Source organism: Chenopodium quinoa, unplaced genomic scaffold (genome assembly GCF_001683475.1).
Source record: "Chenopodium quinoa cultivar QQ74 unplaced genomic scaffold, ASM168347v1, whole genome shotgun sequence".
Lineage (NCBI taxonomy): Eukaryota > Viridiplantae > Streptophyta > Magnoliopsida > Caryophyllales > Amaranthaceae > Chenopodium > Chenopodium quinoa.
Window position 1 is genome coordinate 2,382,836 of NW_018743285.1, and position 16,332 is coordinate 2,399,167.

The following is a 16,332-nucleotide window of genomic DNA, read 5'->3' on the forward strand; positions in this document are numbered from 1 at the left end:
TGGCCATGACACTAATGGTTGATACAGCCTCAGGCGGCTACTGGACCGTCTGGCTAATGAGGGGGCTCTGAAGTCCTACTTGGTGAAGTCCAAGGGTAACCCCAAACCCAACAATGGACAACCGTCAAAGAAGTCGGCTGTGAGTTCTGATACTGATGAAAAGCACATCTTCACTATAGCAGGCGGCTTCTCAAGCGGAGGTCCTACCATCCGGGGTACCTAGGATAACATCTGGAAACTATCCAACCCAGAGGATAAGGGCTAGGCGTCGAAAGACACCTTTCCTGAGGTCTTCATCTCTGAGAAGGATCGGGGTATGGTCATGCGGACCCATGATGACCCAATTGTCATCGAATGCAAAGTTGCCAACCAACGAGTGGGCCGGATCCTCATTGATACCGGGAGCTCGTCTGACCTGATCAACTATCAGTGCTTGGCCAAGCTCAAGTATAAGCCTAGCAGTATGCACAAAGCTTCTCACCCCCTAGTCGGCTTTGGGGGAGGAGTAGTGCATTCGGTGGGGAGAATTGACCTACCCATCCGGCTAGGAGAGAAGGGGGAAGGACAACACATGGTCGTCAAGTTTTTGGTGGTCGAGGAATTGACCGCCTACAATCTCATTTTGGGCCGTCCTACCCTCAACGAGTCCAAGTCAGTCATCATCCCATCCCTCATGTTGATTAAGTTTGAGAGGGATGACGGGTCAGTCGGTGCCCTGAGCGGGGACCAGAAGACGGCTAGCGAGTGCTACCTCTCAGACGTTAGGCCGACTGCTATTCCAGCCGGCCATAACGAGGAGCCCATGAACCTTGATGACAATGAAGCCGCGCCTGCCCCCAAGGCAGCCGGCAAAAAGAAAAAGGCGGACCATCTAGTGGCCGCCAAAAAAGAGAAGCAATAGCAATCACTGATCGGGGAACAATAAGAGGATCTCCGTCCCCAACCAGCTGGTGATACTATGGACATTATTCTAGACGACAGCCGTCCGGAAAGAACCGTAAAAGTGGGGATGGTTGCTTTTGCAAAGTTGGGTGCAGATTTGCACCAACTGTTGAATGAATTCAAATACATTTTTGACTTTGAAGTGGAAGAGATGCCAGGCGTCAGCCCGGATCTTACTGTCCACAAACTTGCCGTGGATCCAAAAAAGAAGCCGGTTAGGCAAAAGAAAAGGAACCACGGCGAGGAGAGAACTCAGGCGGCAGCCGCCGAGGTCAAGAAGCTACTGGATGCCGGGTTTATTCGGCAATGCTACTGGATGCCGGGTTCATTCGACAATGCTACTATCCGGATTGGGTAGCCAATGTCGTCCTTGTCAAAAAGCCGAATGGAACCTGGCGGATGTGTGTTGATTACACAGATCTGAACAAGGCATGTTCGAAGGATAGCTATCCACTTCCAAAGAGCGACAGTCTAGTTGACTCTACAGCCGGCCATGCTTTGATGAGCTTCATGGACGCCTACTCAGGCTTCCATCGGATACCCTTGTGGAAAAAAGATCAAGAGAAGACGACATTCGTTATACGGTGATGCCGTTTGGGCTGAAGAATGCGCTTGCTACCTTCCAACGGATGATTAACACGATCTTCATTAATCAAATTGGGAGGAATGTAGAGGCGTACATTGATGACATGATAGTCAAATCCAAGCTTCAGATGGATCACCTTGCTGACCTCCGAGAAACCTTCACCACCCTCAGGCGGCATAATGTCATGCTTAATCCCAAAAAGTGCGTCTTTGGTGTTGAGTCTGGGAAGTTTCTCGGATTCTTGATTGATCAAAGGGGGATAGAGGCCAATCCGGGCAAAGTGCAAGCGGTAATTGACATGAAGTCACCCGGCACTGTCAGAGAGATCCAGAGACTCACCGGTTTTCTGGCGGCATTGGGGAGATTCCTCAGCCGGTCAGGTGACAAGTGCCTTTACTTCTTCCAGGCAATTAAGAAGAAGACTAGATTTGAATGGGGGAAGAATGCTGAGGCGACATTCCAGAAATTGAAGGAGCACCTCCACCCTTTGCCACGGCTGGTCAGCCCTATAGCAGGGGAGGTTCTCTACATGTACTTGGCCGTCTCAGATCATGCCCTCAGTGCCGTTCTCCTAGGTAACAGAGACGAAATCCAGCTCCCGGTCTATTTCATTAGCCATGTATTCCGAAATGCTGAGTTGAGATACCCCTTGGTTGAAAAATTCGGCCTTGCTCTTTCATGGCAGTCAAGAAGCTAAAACCATATTTCTTGGCACACCCGGTGGTGGTCTACACAGACCAACCCCTCAAGCGGCCAATGACAACCCTGGAGTCATCCAGCAGAATGCTCAAGTGAGCTATTGAACTACAAAGTCTGGAAATTTCTTTCGAGCCTAGAAAGGCAGTGAAGGGTCAGGTGTTCTCCGACTTTATTATTGAAATGACAAGACCGGCATAGCCGGAAAATGTTGATCAGGTTTGGAAGTTATATGTACACTACTACATTTAGAGCTAATACAACGGCTTTTTTTGTTGTATTAGGTGTCAAAAACCGTTGTATTAGACCTAATACAACGGTTACCAACCGTCACATTTGCAAGGGTTGGATTAGGTCTAATACAACGGCAAAATAGACCTAATCCAACGGATTGAGCAATCCGTTGTATTAGGTAGATACCTAATCCAATGGTTTCTTCAATCCGTTGCATTAGGTTCCCTTTTGTTTTTTTGGGAATAATTGGACCTAATCCAACGGATTTTTCGCCCAATATGTTGGATTAGGTCCTTTATTATTATTTTTTTATACATCCGTTGTATTAGCCTTTTTTTTTTAATACCGTTGTATTAGCCCCCCCCCCTTTTTTAAAAAAAAAAACCGTTGTATTAGACCCCTTTTTTTTCTTTTTGTTTTTTTAAAACCATTGTATTAGGTAATTTTTTTTAAAAAAAATCTATAATAATAAATATAAATTATATTAGTATATTTATAATTTAAATAAACAAAGTACATATAATATATCTTCGTTGCATTACAAAATAAACGAAGTACATATAATATATATTCGTTGCATTACAAAAGTAAACGAAGTGTCAATACTAACTAATTATAAATGAAAGTTCAATAGCTAATTAATTAACAAACGTTTAATTTGAAAACTCTCATAATTAATGATCAGAATATACCTTCCATTCCAAACTGTGCCATAAATGCTCGTTCCGCTGCTTCATTGCCCTCACAATCGAACTGAAGAGCACAATCGGTCTCATTCAGCTGCTCATCATCATAATTTTGCCCTTTTTCATGCACCTCACTGCTCATCATCAGCGCTTCATCCTTTTGTCGTTTCCGAAACTCGAGGTAGGCTGACATTGAGCCAGGAGAACAGAACGCTCTTTTCTTCACAAATGCCTTTGTTGACCCCAATTGTTGTTCTTGCTGCTTCCTTTGAATTTCCCGTGTAGGAACTGGATGTTGTTGAGAAGAGACCTATAAAACAAAAGCGAAACAAGTTACTATGTGACGGGTCTGGCAGAGCAAAGGCAGGAATGTATATGTCGTCAAAAAACCCAAGAGACACCGTGTATCATCAAATCAACCCACAATACATTAAACCAAAGAAAGAAAGAAAAAGAGCGATTATGAAGCTAAAAGATATAAATTCCAATCATTAGCTTAAAAATGTATGAGAACAGCAGTAAAAACATTAAGATCAGAAAACAGTCTTAACAAGCAACAAGACTGATCATCATATTTCTAGTAGCTAAGTCTGTGAGCTAGTGATCACTAAACCAGATTGGCAGCATTTTATTTTTTGGAAAGGTAAAATTCACACATAATCAACCCAGCTGAGTCAAGTAACCCTTTACATCTAAGCAGGTAAGTCTCAAACCCATCACAACCACTTCCGCATCCTGGATCCACTAGCTCAAGCCACTGCCAGTCATCACACTTCAGGTATGATAAACCTCAGGAGCACCGTGGAAGCTAGCACTGCTGACAAACGAGTCTAAGCTCATTAACAGAACAACAACACGTAATAGCTGGAAGGAGGCTATGTAATCTTGACTAATAAGATAAACCAAAATGATTCATGTACGCTCATGCTTAGTAAACCTAATACAATTTTCTTGATAGTTGAGACTAGTGCAGACTTCAGGATCTAAATTTATAGAGGAGAATGACCAGAAAATTAAGATAATTCCTACACAACTTATACCAAGAGTCTGGAAGAGCAAAGGCAGGAATGTATATGTCGTTAAAGCAAATTCAAGTTATTAAAGATACCTTTTCACATACTTGTCTTTTTTCACTACCAAGAGTTTCCTGTTCCGTATCAGAGTCTCATGAGGAGCCATCATCTGTCTGCCTCACACTCAAACAAAGTATGTCGCGTGTTTTTTTGTTGCAGTATCTTATTCGCCAAGGATCCCGATCCTTGGGCTGACATTCTTTCAGCATTATGCTTCAATTTTCTGAGCCTTTGTAACTCATAGTCTGGAAGCTGACTTTGGGAATTAGAAGCTTTTGCTTTACTCCCCTTCATCTGCAAAGCCATTCAATGAGAACATGTTTACAAACCATAAAAGATAATAATATGAAAAACAATGCAATATAATATAATATAATATGGAAAGCAGTGCAAAATAATGTAATATAAATTGTTAGGGAAAAAACCATCAGAAAGCTCTTTAGAAGGGATTTGAACAGCATAATGCCAACCATCTCTATTAAGATCTTCAACATAAAACACTTGATGTGCTTGAGATGCCAAGATAAATGGTTCTTCTTTAGAAATTGTCTTAGACATATTAATCGTTACAAGCTCATCATCGTCTTTTTTAGAGTGAAACCACACACACTTAAATAAGACGACACAGAAATAGCCATGGTAAGATACTGAAATGATGTCTGTTATTGAACCATAATAATTGACATTAGCCTCAACATGATTTTGATCTTTGGAACTCGCAAAGCTATGTGTCATGGCCGTTAGAGTGACTCCACTATTTTGAGTTACACAATTAGCATCGCGCTTCATGGTATGGAACCTATAACCATTGACTGAGTACCCTGTATACTTTTTAGCAATGTAAGAAGGCCCTTTTGATAACCATATGATATTATTAGGGATGATGTCTTGACCCTCTTCAAGAATGAAATCAACTTTCTTCCTAAACCAATCCACAAAATCCTTGCTTTGATCTTGAACGCTATTCCATTTTCTTTTTCTTCTAGCGCTTACAAATTCCTTGTGCTCACTATTAAATATAAAAAGATTACTTTATTAACACTACAATTAAAACATATTGAAAACCAAGAGAAAAAGAAAAAAAAACTACGTTTTGGTCGGTAATCTAACCTTATATATTTCTCAACTTCCTCACAGTCACAATTGAACAAGACATAACGATGCGCTTGCACCCATTGATTGTGATCAAGTATGTGTTCACGGTCTTTTTTCTTTGATGTCCATCCTTTCCCTTTTACTGGACGTCCTACCTTAGGAAGAAATGATTGTGATGTACTACAATCATTAACTTGAGGTGTGGCTGAGTTTGATCCATTCAAAAATCTAGCTACAAAGGCAACACATTCTTTGGCTAGATATCCTTCTGCCATTGAGCCTTCTGGACGAGCTTTATTTCGAACATCTTGCTTTAGTCCATGAAGATACCTCTCAATCCCATACATACACCTTGAACTTACAGGTCCACCCAATTTAATTTGGCCCACCAAGTGTAGAGGTAGATGTACCATTATATAAAAAAAGGCAGGTGGAAAAATCCTCTCAAGTAGGCATAATGTTTCAACTAACTCAGATTGCAATTTTTCAAGATTTTGAGGATCAACCTTTTTACTCCATATACTTTTAAAAAAAGCACAAAGTTTAATCAAAGGGGTAGAAACATCTTTGGATAATGTTGTCTTTACTGCAATTGGGAGCAAATAATTCATCATAAAATGTGCATCGTGGCTTTTGTAGCCTGCAATTTTCCTTTCCCCAACTTGTACACATCGACCAATGTTAGAAGCATAGCCTTGAGGAAGTTTGGCATTTTTGAAGACGTGGCAAAACTTACGTTTTTGCTCCAATGACATCCAAAAGCGGGATCTTGGAAATTCTTTGCCACCATCTTCCAATTCTCTTGGTTGAAATGGAGGTAGAAATTTACGATTTTCCCTATACAAATTCTTTGCCAAGGGTGAAATGGAGGTAGAAATTTACGATTTTCCCTATACACATTCTTAGCACTATAAGGCAACCACTCAGAATCTAATTCATAATGACACTCAAGGCACGCCAAGTATCCTTTTGTGCTCCAGCCAGATAACATCGCGTAAGCAGGAAAATCACTCACGGTAGTCATCAATGTTACATGCATGTGAAACCTCTGGTTACTCGAAGCATCATAAGTTTCCAGTCCGAACTCCCACAAATCCTTCAAGTCCTTCATTAGTGGTTGCAAATATATGTCAAGGTCATTGCTTGGGGAAGGACCCAGAATTAGTAGTGCTAACATCAAATACTCAGGCTTCATAATCATCCAAGGAGGCAAGTTGTAATTGATCAACATAACTAGCCAAGTACTATGTACAATACTCATTGAGTTGAACGGGCTGAAGCCATCTGTGGCTAGTCCTAGCCTCACATTGCGCGGGTCATCAGAAAACTCTTTGTACAAGGAATCAAATTCCCTCCAAGCTTGACCGTCAGCTGGATGATGTAAAAGATGATCAGTTTCACGCCCATCCGCATGCCAAGTCATGTATCTCGCCGTCTCTTGACACATAAATAGTCGTTGAAGCCTTTTCTTTATCGAAAAGTACCTAAGAATATTTTGAGGAATTCTATAGGTCTTTCCCTTACCATTTTCTATGTCATCCTCTTTGTCCTTTGATTTCCATCTTGGTGTTTTACAAACATGGGAGCTTGTTGCATTTTCATGCTCTTCCCAATATATCATGCAATCGTTTGGACATGCATCAATATTTGTATAATCTAACCCCAACACTTTCAAAACACTTTTCGCTTCATTGAAAGAAGTTGGCAACTTTGCATCAGGAAACACCTCCCTTATAAGCTCCAATATATCTCCAAATACGGCATTGGTTAGATTATGATCACACTTCAAAATAAAAAGTCGAATCATGAAGGAAAGTTTTGAGTGATTTTTGGAACCAGGATACAATTCTTCTTGCCCACCTTCAACTAACCTCAAAAACTTTTTTGCCTCATCATTTGGCCCCACTCTAAAAGCATCACGTGCATCATGCAACAACCTCACTACGTCATCGCTAGATTCATTTGGGATGGACCCTTCATCATTATCCCAAATAATTTCTTCTCTTTGGATATTGAACCCTAAATCTGATAACTTATCCGATCTTGGAACAAAACCATTACAAATTAAATGGTCTCTTACCACACCTTCACACTGCCAAAAACGATAATGACAAGTTTGACATGGACAACAAATTTGATTTCCTTGAGACTTAATAGAAAAGGCCCTTTTGACATATTCGTCGACTCCTTGTTCATATTCATCGCTCCATTTGGCAAACATCCACCAATTATTAGTTCCACCTTCCATTCCTTAGGGTAAAAATAGAAATTAACAGTGTAAATAGGTGCCAAAGGATAAAGTCACATAACCTATACAACTCTCATTATTTTTCATGGAGGTGTTCTCATGGAGGTGCAACACAAAGGTGATCAATGAACTACTCTATACCAAGCACTAAATACACTCCTTCTAGATAAGGAAGTGTTATTGTCAAACAACTAACATATAATGCAGGAAAATTACCAAAACACAAGATGAACACCAAGCTAGCCTATACTAAATGCAATTACATTGTCAATATTTCTTCGTTTCAAAAAAATTTAAGCAAAATGATGTAATCTTAGTTCAATATCTATATTCGTATTCACCTGAAATACCACATGTAAATATGTAATCACAGAATAAACTATTTGTACCAAAAAAATATATATATATACAAACTATACACATGATTTGATTTGAAATTTCTCCATGTGAAAGTGCTCCAATCAGTATAACGCCATAGGAAGGATATGCCAATGACTCACAAACCCAAGCCATGATTTACACCCTAAGTACTAATTCATAATTTTCAATGTTACTCTATCAGTATCAACCAGCCTTTTCAATTACGAAAATTGTCATTGTTATATGCACTATTCACCACCGTACAACAATTATCTTTATACCATCACTCTAACTGAAAATTGAGCGTCTATTATAATTCAATAATACCAAAAAAAAAAAATACAGATACAATCATCTAATTCATCTTGATAAAATTGGCTTAAAACGGCTCAACAAATCATAAAAAAATTACCATCCATAAAATTATCCAAACAAAACTAGAAAAATTACAGATTTTAGAATCCAAATTGCAACTTTTCTCTGTTGAACAAAATTAAATCACAAAATTAGCTAAAAGAATTGCAAAAAATCAAAGAAAGAGAAGGAATTTACTAGATGAGGAATTAGTAGAGAGATAAGAAGAAAGGTTGCGAGAGGGTGTATGTTCGAGCAATGAAAGTCTTAGCAGCAGCAATAGCCAAATTCTCTCTCCTCTTTCTTGGCCACCATTGAAAGACAAGAAAAAAAATTAGTTCAAGGTATACGAAAATAAACCCCCCAAAAAAATTAGGGTTCATAAATCGAAAACCATTCATAATTCAAGCTATACGAAAATTCGAGCAACAATGACCTACCTATGAGAAGATTATTTGCAATGGCGACTGAGAACGAAGCAGAGCAGCAATGGCGAGGGGGCGACTGAGAAGAGTCTTTGCGTGCAATGGCGAGGGCAACTGAGAAGTTTAATGGGTTTCAATTTTATTTTTGCCTCTAAAATATTTCACCATTTCCCGGTTTTTTTTATTTATTTTTGGACAAAACCGTTGGATTAGGTCCTTGTTTATTTTTTTTTAACCATCCGTTGTATTAGGTGTTATTCATTTTTTTCTTTTTTTCTTTTTTTATTTTGGGTTGATCCGTTGGGTTAGCTCCACTGTCCGTTGGATTAGCTCAATCTGAAAAATTAAAAAAAAAAAAATAATTCTAGGAACACTATCCGTTGTATTAGAAGAATAATCCGTTGGATTAGCTCATCTAATACAACAGATTAGTATATCTAATACAACGGTTTGTATAAACCATTGTATTAGACCTGTTTTAGTATAATCCGTTGTATTAGCCTAGTCTAATACAACAATGAAATTAGCCTTTGTATTAGCTCATTTTGAACCGTTGTATTAGATTAAAAATGTAGTAGTGGTAGACGAAAGCTCTACTATGAACGGTTGTGGTGCAGGCGTAATTTGCATAACTCTGGAAGGGGAGAAATATGAATACGCACTACGGTTCAAGTTTCAGGCCTCCAATAATGAGGCGGAGTACGAGGCCCTGCTAGCCAGTATACGCATGTGTAAGGCGGAAGGGGCAAGGAAAGTTGACGCCTGCTCGGATTCTCAATTGATTGTTAGCCAATTCAATGGTGACTATGAGGCCACCCATCCGGCGATGATCAAGTATCTGCAGGCGGTCAAAGATGAGGCTAGGACACTTGATGAATTTCATCTAAGTCAGGTGCCCCGGTCAGAGAACCATCAGGCGGATGCATTATCCAAACTGGCCTCATCCGCCACTTGTGATACGCCTAGGTCAGTCTTTTGGGAGGTCATGGAAAAAAGAAGCATTGAACATGATCCCATTGGAGTTCTTGACCGAAGCTCTACCTGGATGGACCCCATCCGGGATTATTTGGTAGACGACATTCTGCCGGATGCCCCTTAAGAGGCGACAGCTTTGAAAAAGCGAGCTTTGAGCTTCGAAATGTACAAGGGAGAGCTCTTCAGAAAGGGTTACCTCCAGCCGTTGCTGAAGTGTGTTATTCCTGAAAGGGGAAAAGAGGTGCTAGAGGATCTGCATGCAGGCTTTTGTGCTTCACATATAGGCGGCAGAACTCTAGCAAAGAGGGCTAGGCGGCAAGGCTATTTTTGGCCCACTCTTGAGGCAAACGCCATGGAATTGGTTAAGAAATGTGACAAGTGCCAGAGGTTTGGCCGGCTCATACACCGTCCGGCAACGGATCTAACGGCCATCTACAGCCCGGTTCCATTTGCAAAATGGGGCATGGACATCTTAGGTCCTTATACGCCTGCATCAGGCGGAAGAAGATACATTCTAGTGGCTGTAGATTACTTCACTAAGTGGGTTGAGGCAGAGGCAGTCAAGGGAATGAAGACAAAGGATGTCATCTCCTTCATTTGGAGGAACATCATCACCCGGTTTGGGGTCCCTATGTCTACGGTCTTTGATAACGGTCCTCAGTTTGAAACACCTACCCTCAAGAGACTGCTGAGAGATCAGGGAATCTCACATTGTTTTGCATGCGTTGGCTGCCCCCCGGCAAACGGTCAGGTTAAAGCCTTCAACAAGCTCATCTCAGACGGCATAAAAAAGAAGATTGAAAGAGCTGGCGGTCTTTGGGCGGATGAGTTACCTCACGTCCTTTGGGCCATTAGAACAACTAAAAAAGGGGCAACCGGTGAAACCCCGTTTCTCATGACATACGGCACTGAAGCCGTCTTGCCAATTGAACTTTATGAGCCAACACTCCGAGTCATGCTCTATGATGAAGAGGCTAATTGGGAGGCCATGCGTCTTGCATTGGACTCACTCCCGGAGCGCAAGGGCAATGCCGCTTTGCGTCATAAGATATACCGTCTGAGAATGACGAGGGCCTACAACAAAAGAGTACACAAATGACCCCTCAAAGTGGGGGACTTTGTGCTACGAAAGATGGAGGCAACCGATAGGGCAAATGAGCAAGGGAAGCTAACCCCTAATTGGGAGGGCCCCTACCGGGATTTTGAAGAAGTCAGAGGCGGCACCTACCGCCTGGAAACACCAGACGGCAGGCAACTAGCCAGAACCTGGAATGTAGACAACTTGAAAAAATACTACTTCTAAGGATTTGTGAATACTTTGTAAATAGAGTATATTAATTAAAAAAAGTTACTTCATTTCAATTGTTTTTGTATAAAGTCCCATGTGCAATGCACAACCGGGCTACTTCTAAGTCCCATGTGCAATGCACAACCGGGCATCTTCCAAGTCCCATGTGCAATGCACAACCGGGCATCTTCCAAGTCCCGCCTGTGAAATGCACATTTGGGCACTCGTTTTCTCAAAATGAGTAGAAAGCTAAGTACCTAACTTAGTTATTCAAAAGGCCCAAGGCCTACATATTTTAAACCACCTGCTCTAACCATGAGCAGGCATCCGGCGACGCCCATTTTGGTGAATTCGTCGAAGAGAACATCTCCCTTCCGGGTGGTACATTGTTCTACAGGTCATAGACTCAAACGAATTTAACCGGTTAGGTTAAAGATAACCCATGGCTGTTTGAATGACCTATCGAAATCAAGATACACCCGGTTATTGCCCCAAGGTAATACAGACGTTGAATTAAATCTTGATCTCCAGCCAGCTTTTGCCCAAAAGCACTACAGCCGGCTCCAGCTTCCATAAACAAGGTCAAAACCTTGTTAAAATCAAGATACACCCAGTTATTGCCCCAAGGTAATACAGGCGGTGAATTAAATCTTGATCTGCAGCCGGCTTTTGCCAAAAAGCACTACAGCCGGCTCTAGCTTCCATAAACAAGGTCAAAACCTTGTTCAAATCAAGATACACCCGGTTATTGCCTCAAGGTAATACAGACGGTGAATTAAATCTTGATCTGCAGCCGGCTTTTTCCAAAAAGCACTACAGCCGGCTCCAGCTTCCATAAATAAGGTCAAAACCTTGTTAAAATCAAGATACACCCGGTTATTGCCCCAAGGTAATACAGACGGTGAATTAAATCTTGGTCTACAGCCGGATTTTGCCAAAAAGCACTATAGTCGACTCCAGCTTCCATAAACAAGGTCAAAACCTTGTTAAAATCAAGGGACACCCGGTTATTGCCCCAACGCAATACAGGCGGTGAATTAAATCTTGGTCTTCAGCCGACTTTTGCCAAAAAGCAATACAGCCAGCTACCATTTCCATTATCATTATCATTAATCTGCAATTGTTTAAAATGCATTCGTCCGGCCACAGGCCGCCTGCATGCCAACCAACGGCATTGTCGGATACCTAAGGGGAAAACCCTAGCCGGTTAAGCGCGTATTCTAAGTTGATTTAGCCGGCGCAGCCGGCAAATTTGACTTGGGTTTAATTCTGTTTTAAAACGGTCAAGGACCGCCTATATATTCATCCGGATGCTTATGGACGGCTGCTTGCTCCAAGTTGGTAACTATTAAGCAAACAACCATACAGGGGAAAATAGGGCTAATGCATCCGGCATATATCAATTCAAATTGCAACAAAAATTTCAATCAAGGCAAAAATTGCAGAAAATTGAAACAGAGTGGCAAAGTAAACCGACACAGTCAGCATATATATATAAAAATTTCAAGTTAAAATGTTAGCCGGACCCCTGTCCGGAGAAAGTGATACAAAATTACACGGCTCGCAGGCCGGATGAAAGTAGGAGTTAAAATTGTTTTTTGAGCTACTGCTGCTGCTGCTGTTGCTGCTATTGTTCTGGATGCTGATCCTGACCAGCATTAGGAGCATCTTGGGTATGCTGGGGTTGGGCTTCTCTTGCCCCACCCGGCGCCTCATCTTCCGCCTGCTCATCCCCTATGTCGGCCCACTCCTCGAAGGGCGCCGGCTGCTGGATCCCGAGTACTTGAGCATCAAATACCTCTGTTGCGTATTTGTACCTAAAGTCGAAGAAAGCATAGTCGGTGTCCGGGTGGATCATGAACCATGCCATCTTCATGCGTGCTTCGCAGTCACGCTCATTCTCGGTGACCAGCTGGTTTTGTTCAGCTGACTGCTGGTCCAGATGCTCCTTCTTGGTCCTTACCAGCTCGTCCTTCAGCCGGATGACCTTGTCTTTCAGCCCAGCATTCTCCTTGTCAGCCTCCCCCAAGGCCTTGACGTCAGCCTTAAGTTTGTCAACTTGGAGTTTCCAATCGGCAGCATTTTGGTTGGCCGTATCAGCAGTAGCCGTAAGCTCCCAGATGAGTTCCTTCTGTTTCATCTCCCAGGTTTTAGTTTGGATTTCAAGCATAAGGGAGTTATATTGACAGACATCAATTAATTCGGCTGCCCGTCTCTAGGCATCCTTTACCTCCTTGCTTCTTTCGCAAGGGAGCTTTCATCCCGTCAACCCTCAACATCACCTGCAACGTCAGCCGGAAAAGAAGTTAGTTAAGTTATATAACAACCGACAATTAGAAAAATTGCCCAAAAATACCCCATCCGGCAATTAGCAAAATTGCCCAAAAGTACCCCAACCGGCATTTTACCTCAATCAGCAGTGAGGTGATGCAGTCAAGGTTGACCTAGCTGACACCCGGTACCGCTTCCTTCTCGGACCGGGTGAGGGTCCTCAGCATTCTCTTGGCGTAATTTTGCATATCCGGCCAACGAGAAGCAACATCTGCATCATGAGAGATATTTGTTAAGTATTGGGCATAAGCGGCTCCTATATTCAGCCGTCTTCCAGAAGAATCCCCCGACTGAGAAACTTGGGACTTGACTCGAACAGGCCCAAGCGGCCAAGGGGGGTCAAAAGGGAAATTCGTACCTTCGTTTTCTAGCTGAGGGGTGAGACCACCCCCAGCCGCATTTGAGTCGGATACAACAACAAGCACCCGGCTAGAAGGAACCTCAGGCTCCTTAAATCCGGCCTCAACCGGCCTTGAGCTCAGACCCAAGCTTTGCAGACTTTTGCCTGCGGTTGTGGGCCTATCAGGAGCCGGTGTTCTACCGGCTGAGGTTGGTGCGGGGCCACTTGGGACCTTCCGCCTCTGTGAAGCAGGCGGGGAAGTTCCTCCCCCGGTCTCTTCACCATCTACCTCAAGGAACGAGGAACGTTCTGGCTCCCCGTCTGCAAAAGATAGCAAAGCCACAAGTTAGAACCAACATTGTTTGCAAGACATATAGACGGTTAAATATCAGCCGGTACTTACCCTCCGCCTCTGGCCACAAGTTGGGCCCGTTTCTGCTCAAGTTGCTCCTTCCTAATTTCAGCGGCTGACTTAGCCGGCGTTTTCTTTGGAGGAGTCATCTCAAGTCCTTTCTCTGCAAAATAGTGAAGAAAAATGTTAAGAGCATTCAAAGACCATACAGGCGGCATAAATCGCCGATTAAGCAGTAAACCTTTGTCCCAAAAGGTGCTAAAACCGCAGGCGGAAAGGAACGCCTCGTCTCTGAACCAGTTCGGGTGAGGGACCCAGAATTTGGGGACAATGATTTGTATCCCATCATCTAGTGGCATTGTAGTCTTCTTAAACAGCCCCGGCTCCATACACTACTAGAAAACAGGCTATTTTCGACGGAAAAGTTCCGTAGGAAACACCCTGAATTCCGTCGGAAAACATTGTTCCGACGGAAATTCCGTCGGAACATGTTATCGGAAGACCCTTTGTAGGAAAAACGACTATTTCAGCCACCACTTCTGTCGAAAACAGCATAAAAAAAACCCAACACCAACCTAACTACCCTATCCAGCCACCACTTCCCCACCTTAACCCACCTCACCAGACCCACCCACCTCCCCACCTCACCAGACCAACCTACCTCCCACCTCCCACCTCACCAGACCCACACCACCCACCAGCACCCACACCACCCACCAAACCAGCCCACACCACCCACCAGCACCCACACCACCCACCAGCACCACCTTACCTGAACCCACACACCAAACCTACTTAACCCTAACCCACCACCTTAATCCACCTAACCCGAGTCCACTCAACCCGAATCCACCCAACACCTTATCCCACCAAACCCTAACCCGAACCCACCTACCAGACCCACCACCCTAACCAACATTCGAACCCACCCACCTTAAACCACCCAATTAACCCACCTAATTCGAGCCCACCCACCTTAAAACCACCCAATTAACCCACCTAATTCGAACCCACGACCCATCATCTAAACCCACCTAATTCGAACCCACCCACCTTAAACCACCCACAACGCGACCCATCATCTATCACCTAAACCCACCACAACCGTATATATTAAAAAAATGATGAAATAACAAAAAAAAAAGAAAAAAAAAAGAAACATACCTTAATTCGACCACACAACAGATAAATTGGGTTTACGAGGTCAAATTCGTCCATAAAAACTCTAGATCTAGAGTTTTCATGATCGAATTTGACTTGAAAACCTTTGTTTTTGGCAAATTTGTTATTGTTAGTGTCGGTATTAGTGGTTTTGGGTGAGAAGGAGGACGAGGAGGGAGATCCAGTTGTTGTTGGTGGTGTCGGTGTTGGTGGTTCTTGGGTGAGAAGGAAAACGAGAGGACGTGGAGGGAGAAGGAGTTGTTGTTGTTGGTTTCGGTGTCGGTTTGGGTGAGAAGGAGAGGACAGAGAAGAGACGAGGGAGGGAGAAAGAGGACGAGGAGGGAGAAGGAAAGAAAAGATACGAGGAGGGGGGAGAGGAAAGAGAAGAAAGGAGGACAGACTATTGAGAAGAGAGGAAGGAGAAGAGAATAGGAGAGGAGAGAGAAAGAGAAGGAGAAAAGAGAAAGAAAGAGGCGGTGTATGTGTAATTAGGGTTTTCTAATTTTTTTTTAAATTAGATTCCGACGGAAAAAAAAAATCCGTAGGAATATATGGTATTTCCGACGGATTTTAATTCCGTCGGAAAGTTAATTTTTCGACGGAATATTCTGTCGGAAAGTTAATTTTCCGACGGAATATTCTGTCGGAAATACCATATATTCCTACAAATTTTTTTTCCGTCGGAAATTTTCGACGAATTTTTAACTTCCGTTGGAAGTTTTCGACGGAAAAAAATTCCGTCGGAATTTCTGATGTTTCCGACGAAAATATGTGTCGGTCGGAAACATTCTGTCGGAATTAGGCCTATTTCTTGTAGTGATAATGACATCCCAAGATTCAACCGGTACCTTGGGGAGGGCGCATTTCTTTCCCAATAGAGTCGGGTTCTTATTATAACGGCGTAGCCGGTGATTTGCAGCCGTAGATGGGGAAGAGACGAAATAAAACTTGCTCTTCCAACTAGTCCCTTTGGAGGGTTTCTCCAATGTCATCATCTATTCCGGATGGGTGGTCAGTGTGTACCACGCATTCCAACCACCTGGGGCACGGCTCAGGTAGTGCATGTGCGCGAACGCCTCCCAGCTAGGCGTCACGTCCTGCATCTCGCAGGCGGCAATACATCCCAAAATATTCACCCAAGAGTTGGGTGTGAGCTGCCAGACGCCAAGGTCGTAACCCCTTAGAA

The 16,332-nt window shown here is 42.9% G+C and overlaps 1 protein-coding gene and 1 long non-coding RNA gene across 2 annotated transcripts; both read right to left on the reverse strand.

The window, feature by feature from the left end:
- Positions 1 to 2,968: 2,968 nt before the first annotated feature.
- LOC110735711 lies at positions 2,969 to 4,580 on the reverse strand. Its single transcript, XR_002514157.1, has 2 exons — positions 4,253 to 4,580; positions 2,969 to 3,454 (listed from the first exon to the last, which is right to left on the reverse strand). It is a non-coding gene; the product is annotated as an uncharacterized LOC110735711 (long non-coding RNA).
- A 1,342-nt stretch (positions 4,581 to 5,922) lies between these two features.
- LOC110735804 lies at positions 5,923 to 7,560 on the reverse strand. Its single transcript, XM_021915990.1, has one exon. The coding sequence runs from the start codon at positions 7,558 to 7,560 to the stop codon at positions 5,923 to 5,925; it is 1,638 nt and encodes a 545-aa protein (XP_021771682.1).
- Between the last annotated feature and the right edge of the window lie 8,772 nt (positions 7,561 to 16,332).

Excerpts from the sequence above, each read along its gene's own strand:
- LOC110735804 (XM_021915990.1), bottom strand. The coding sequence starts at position 7,560 with ATGGAAGGTGGAACTAATAATTGGTGGATGTTTGCCAAATGGAGCGAT.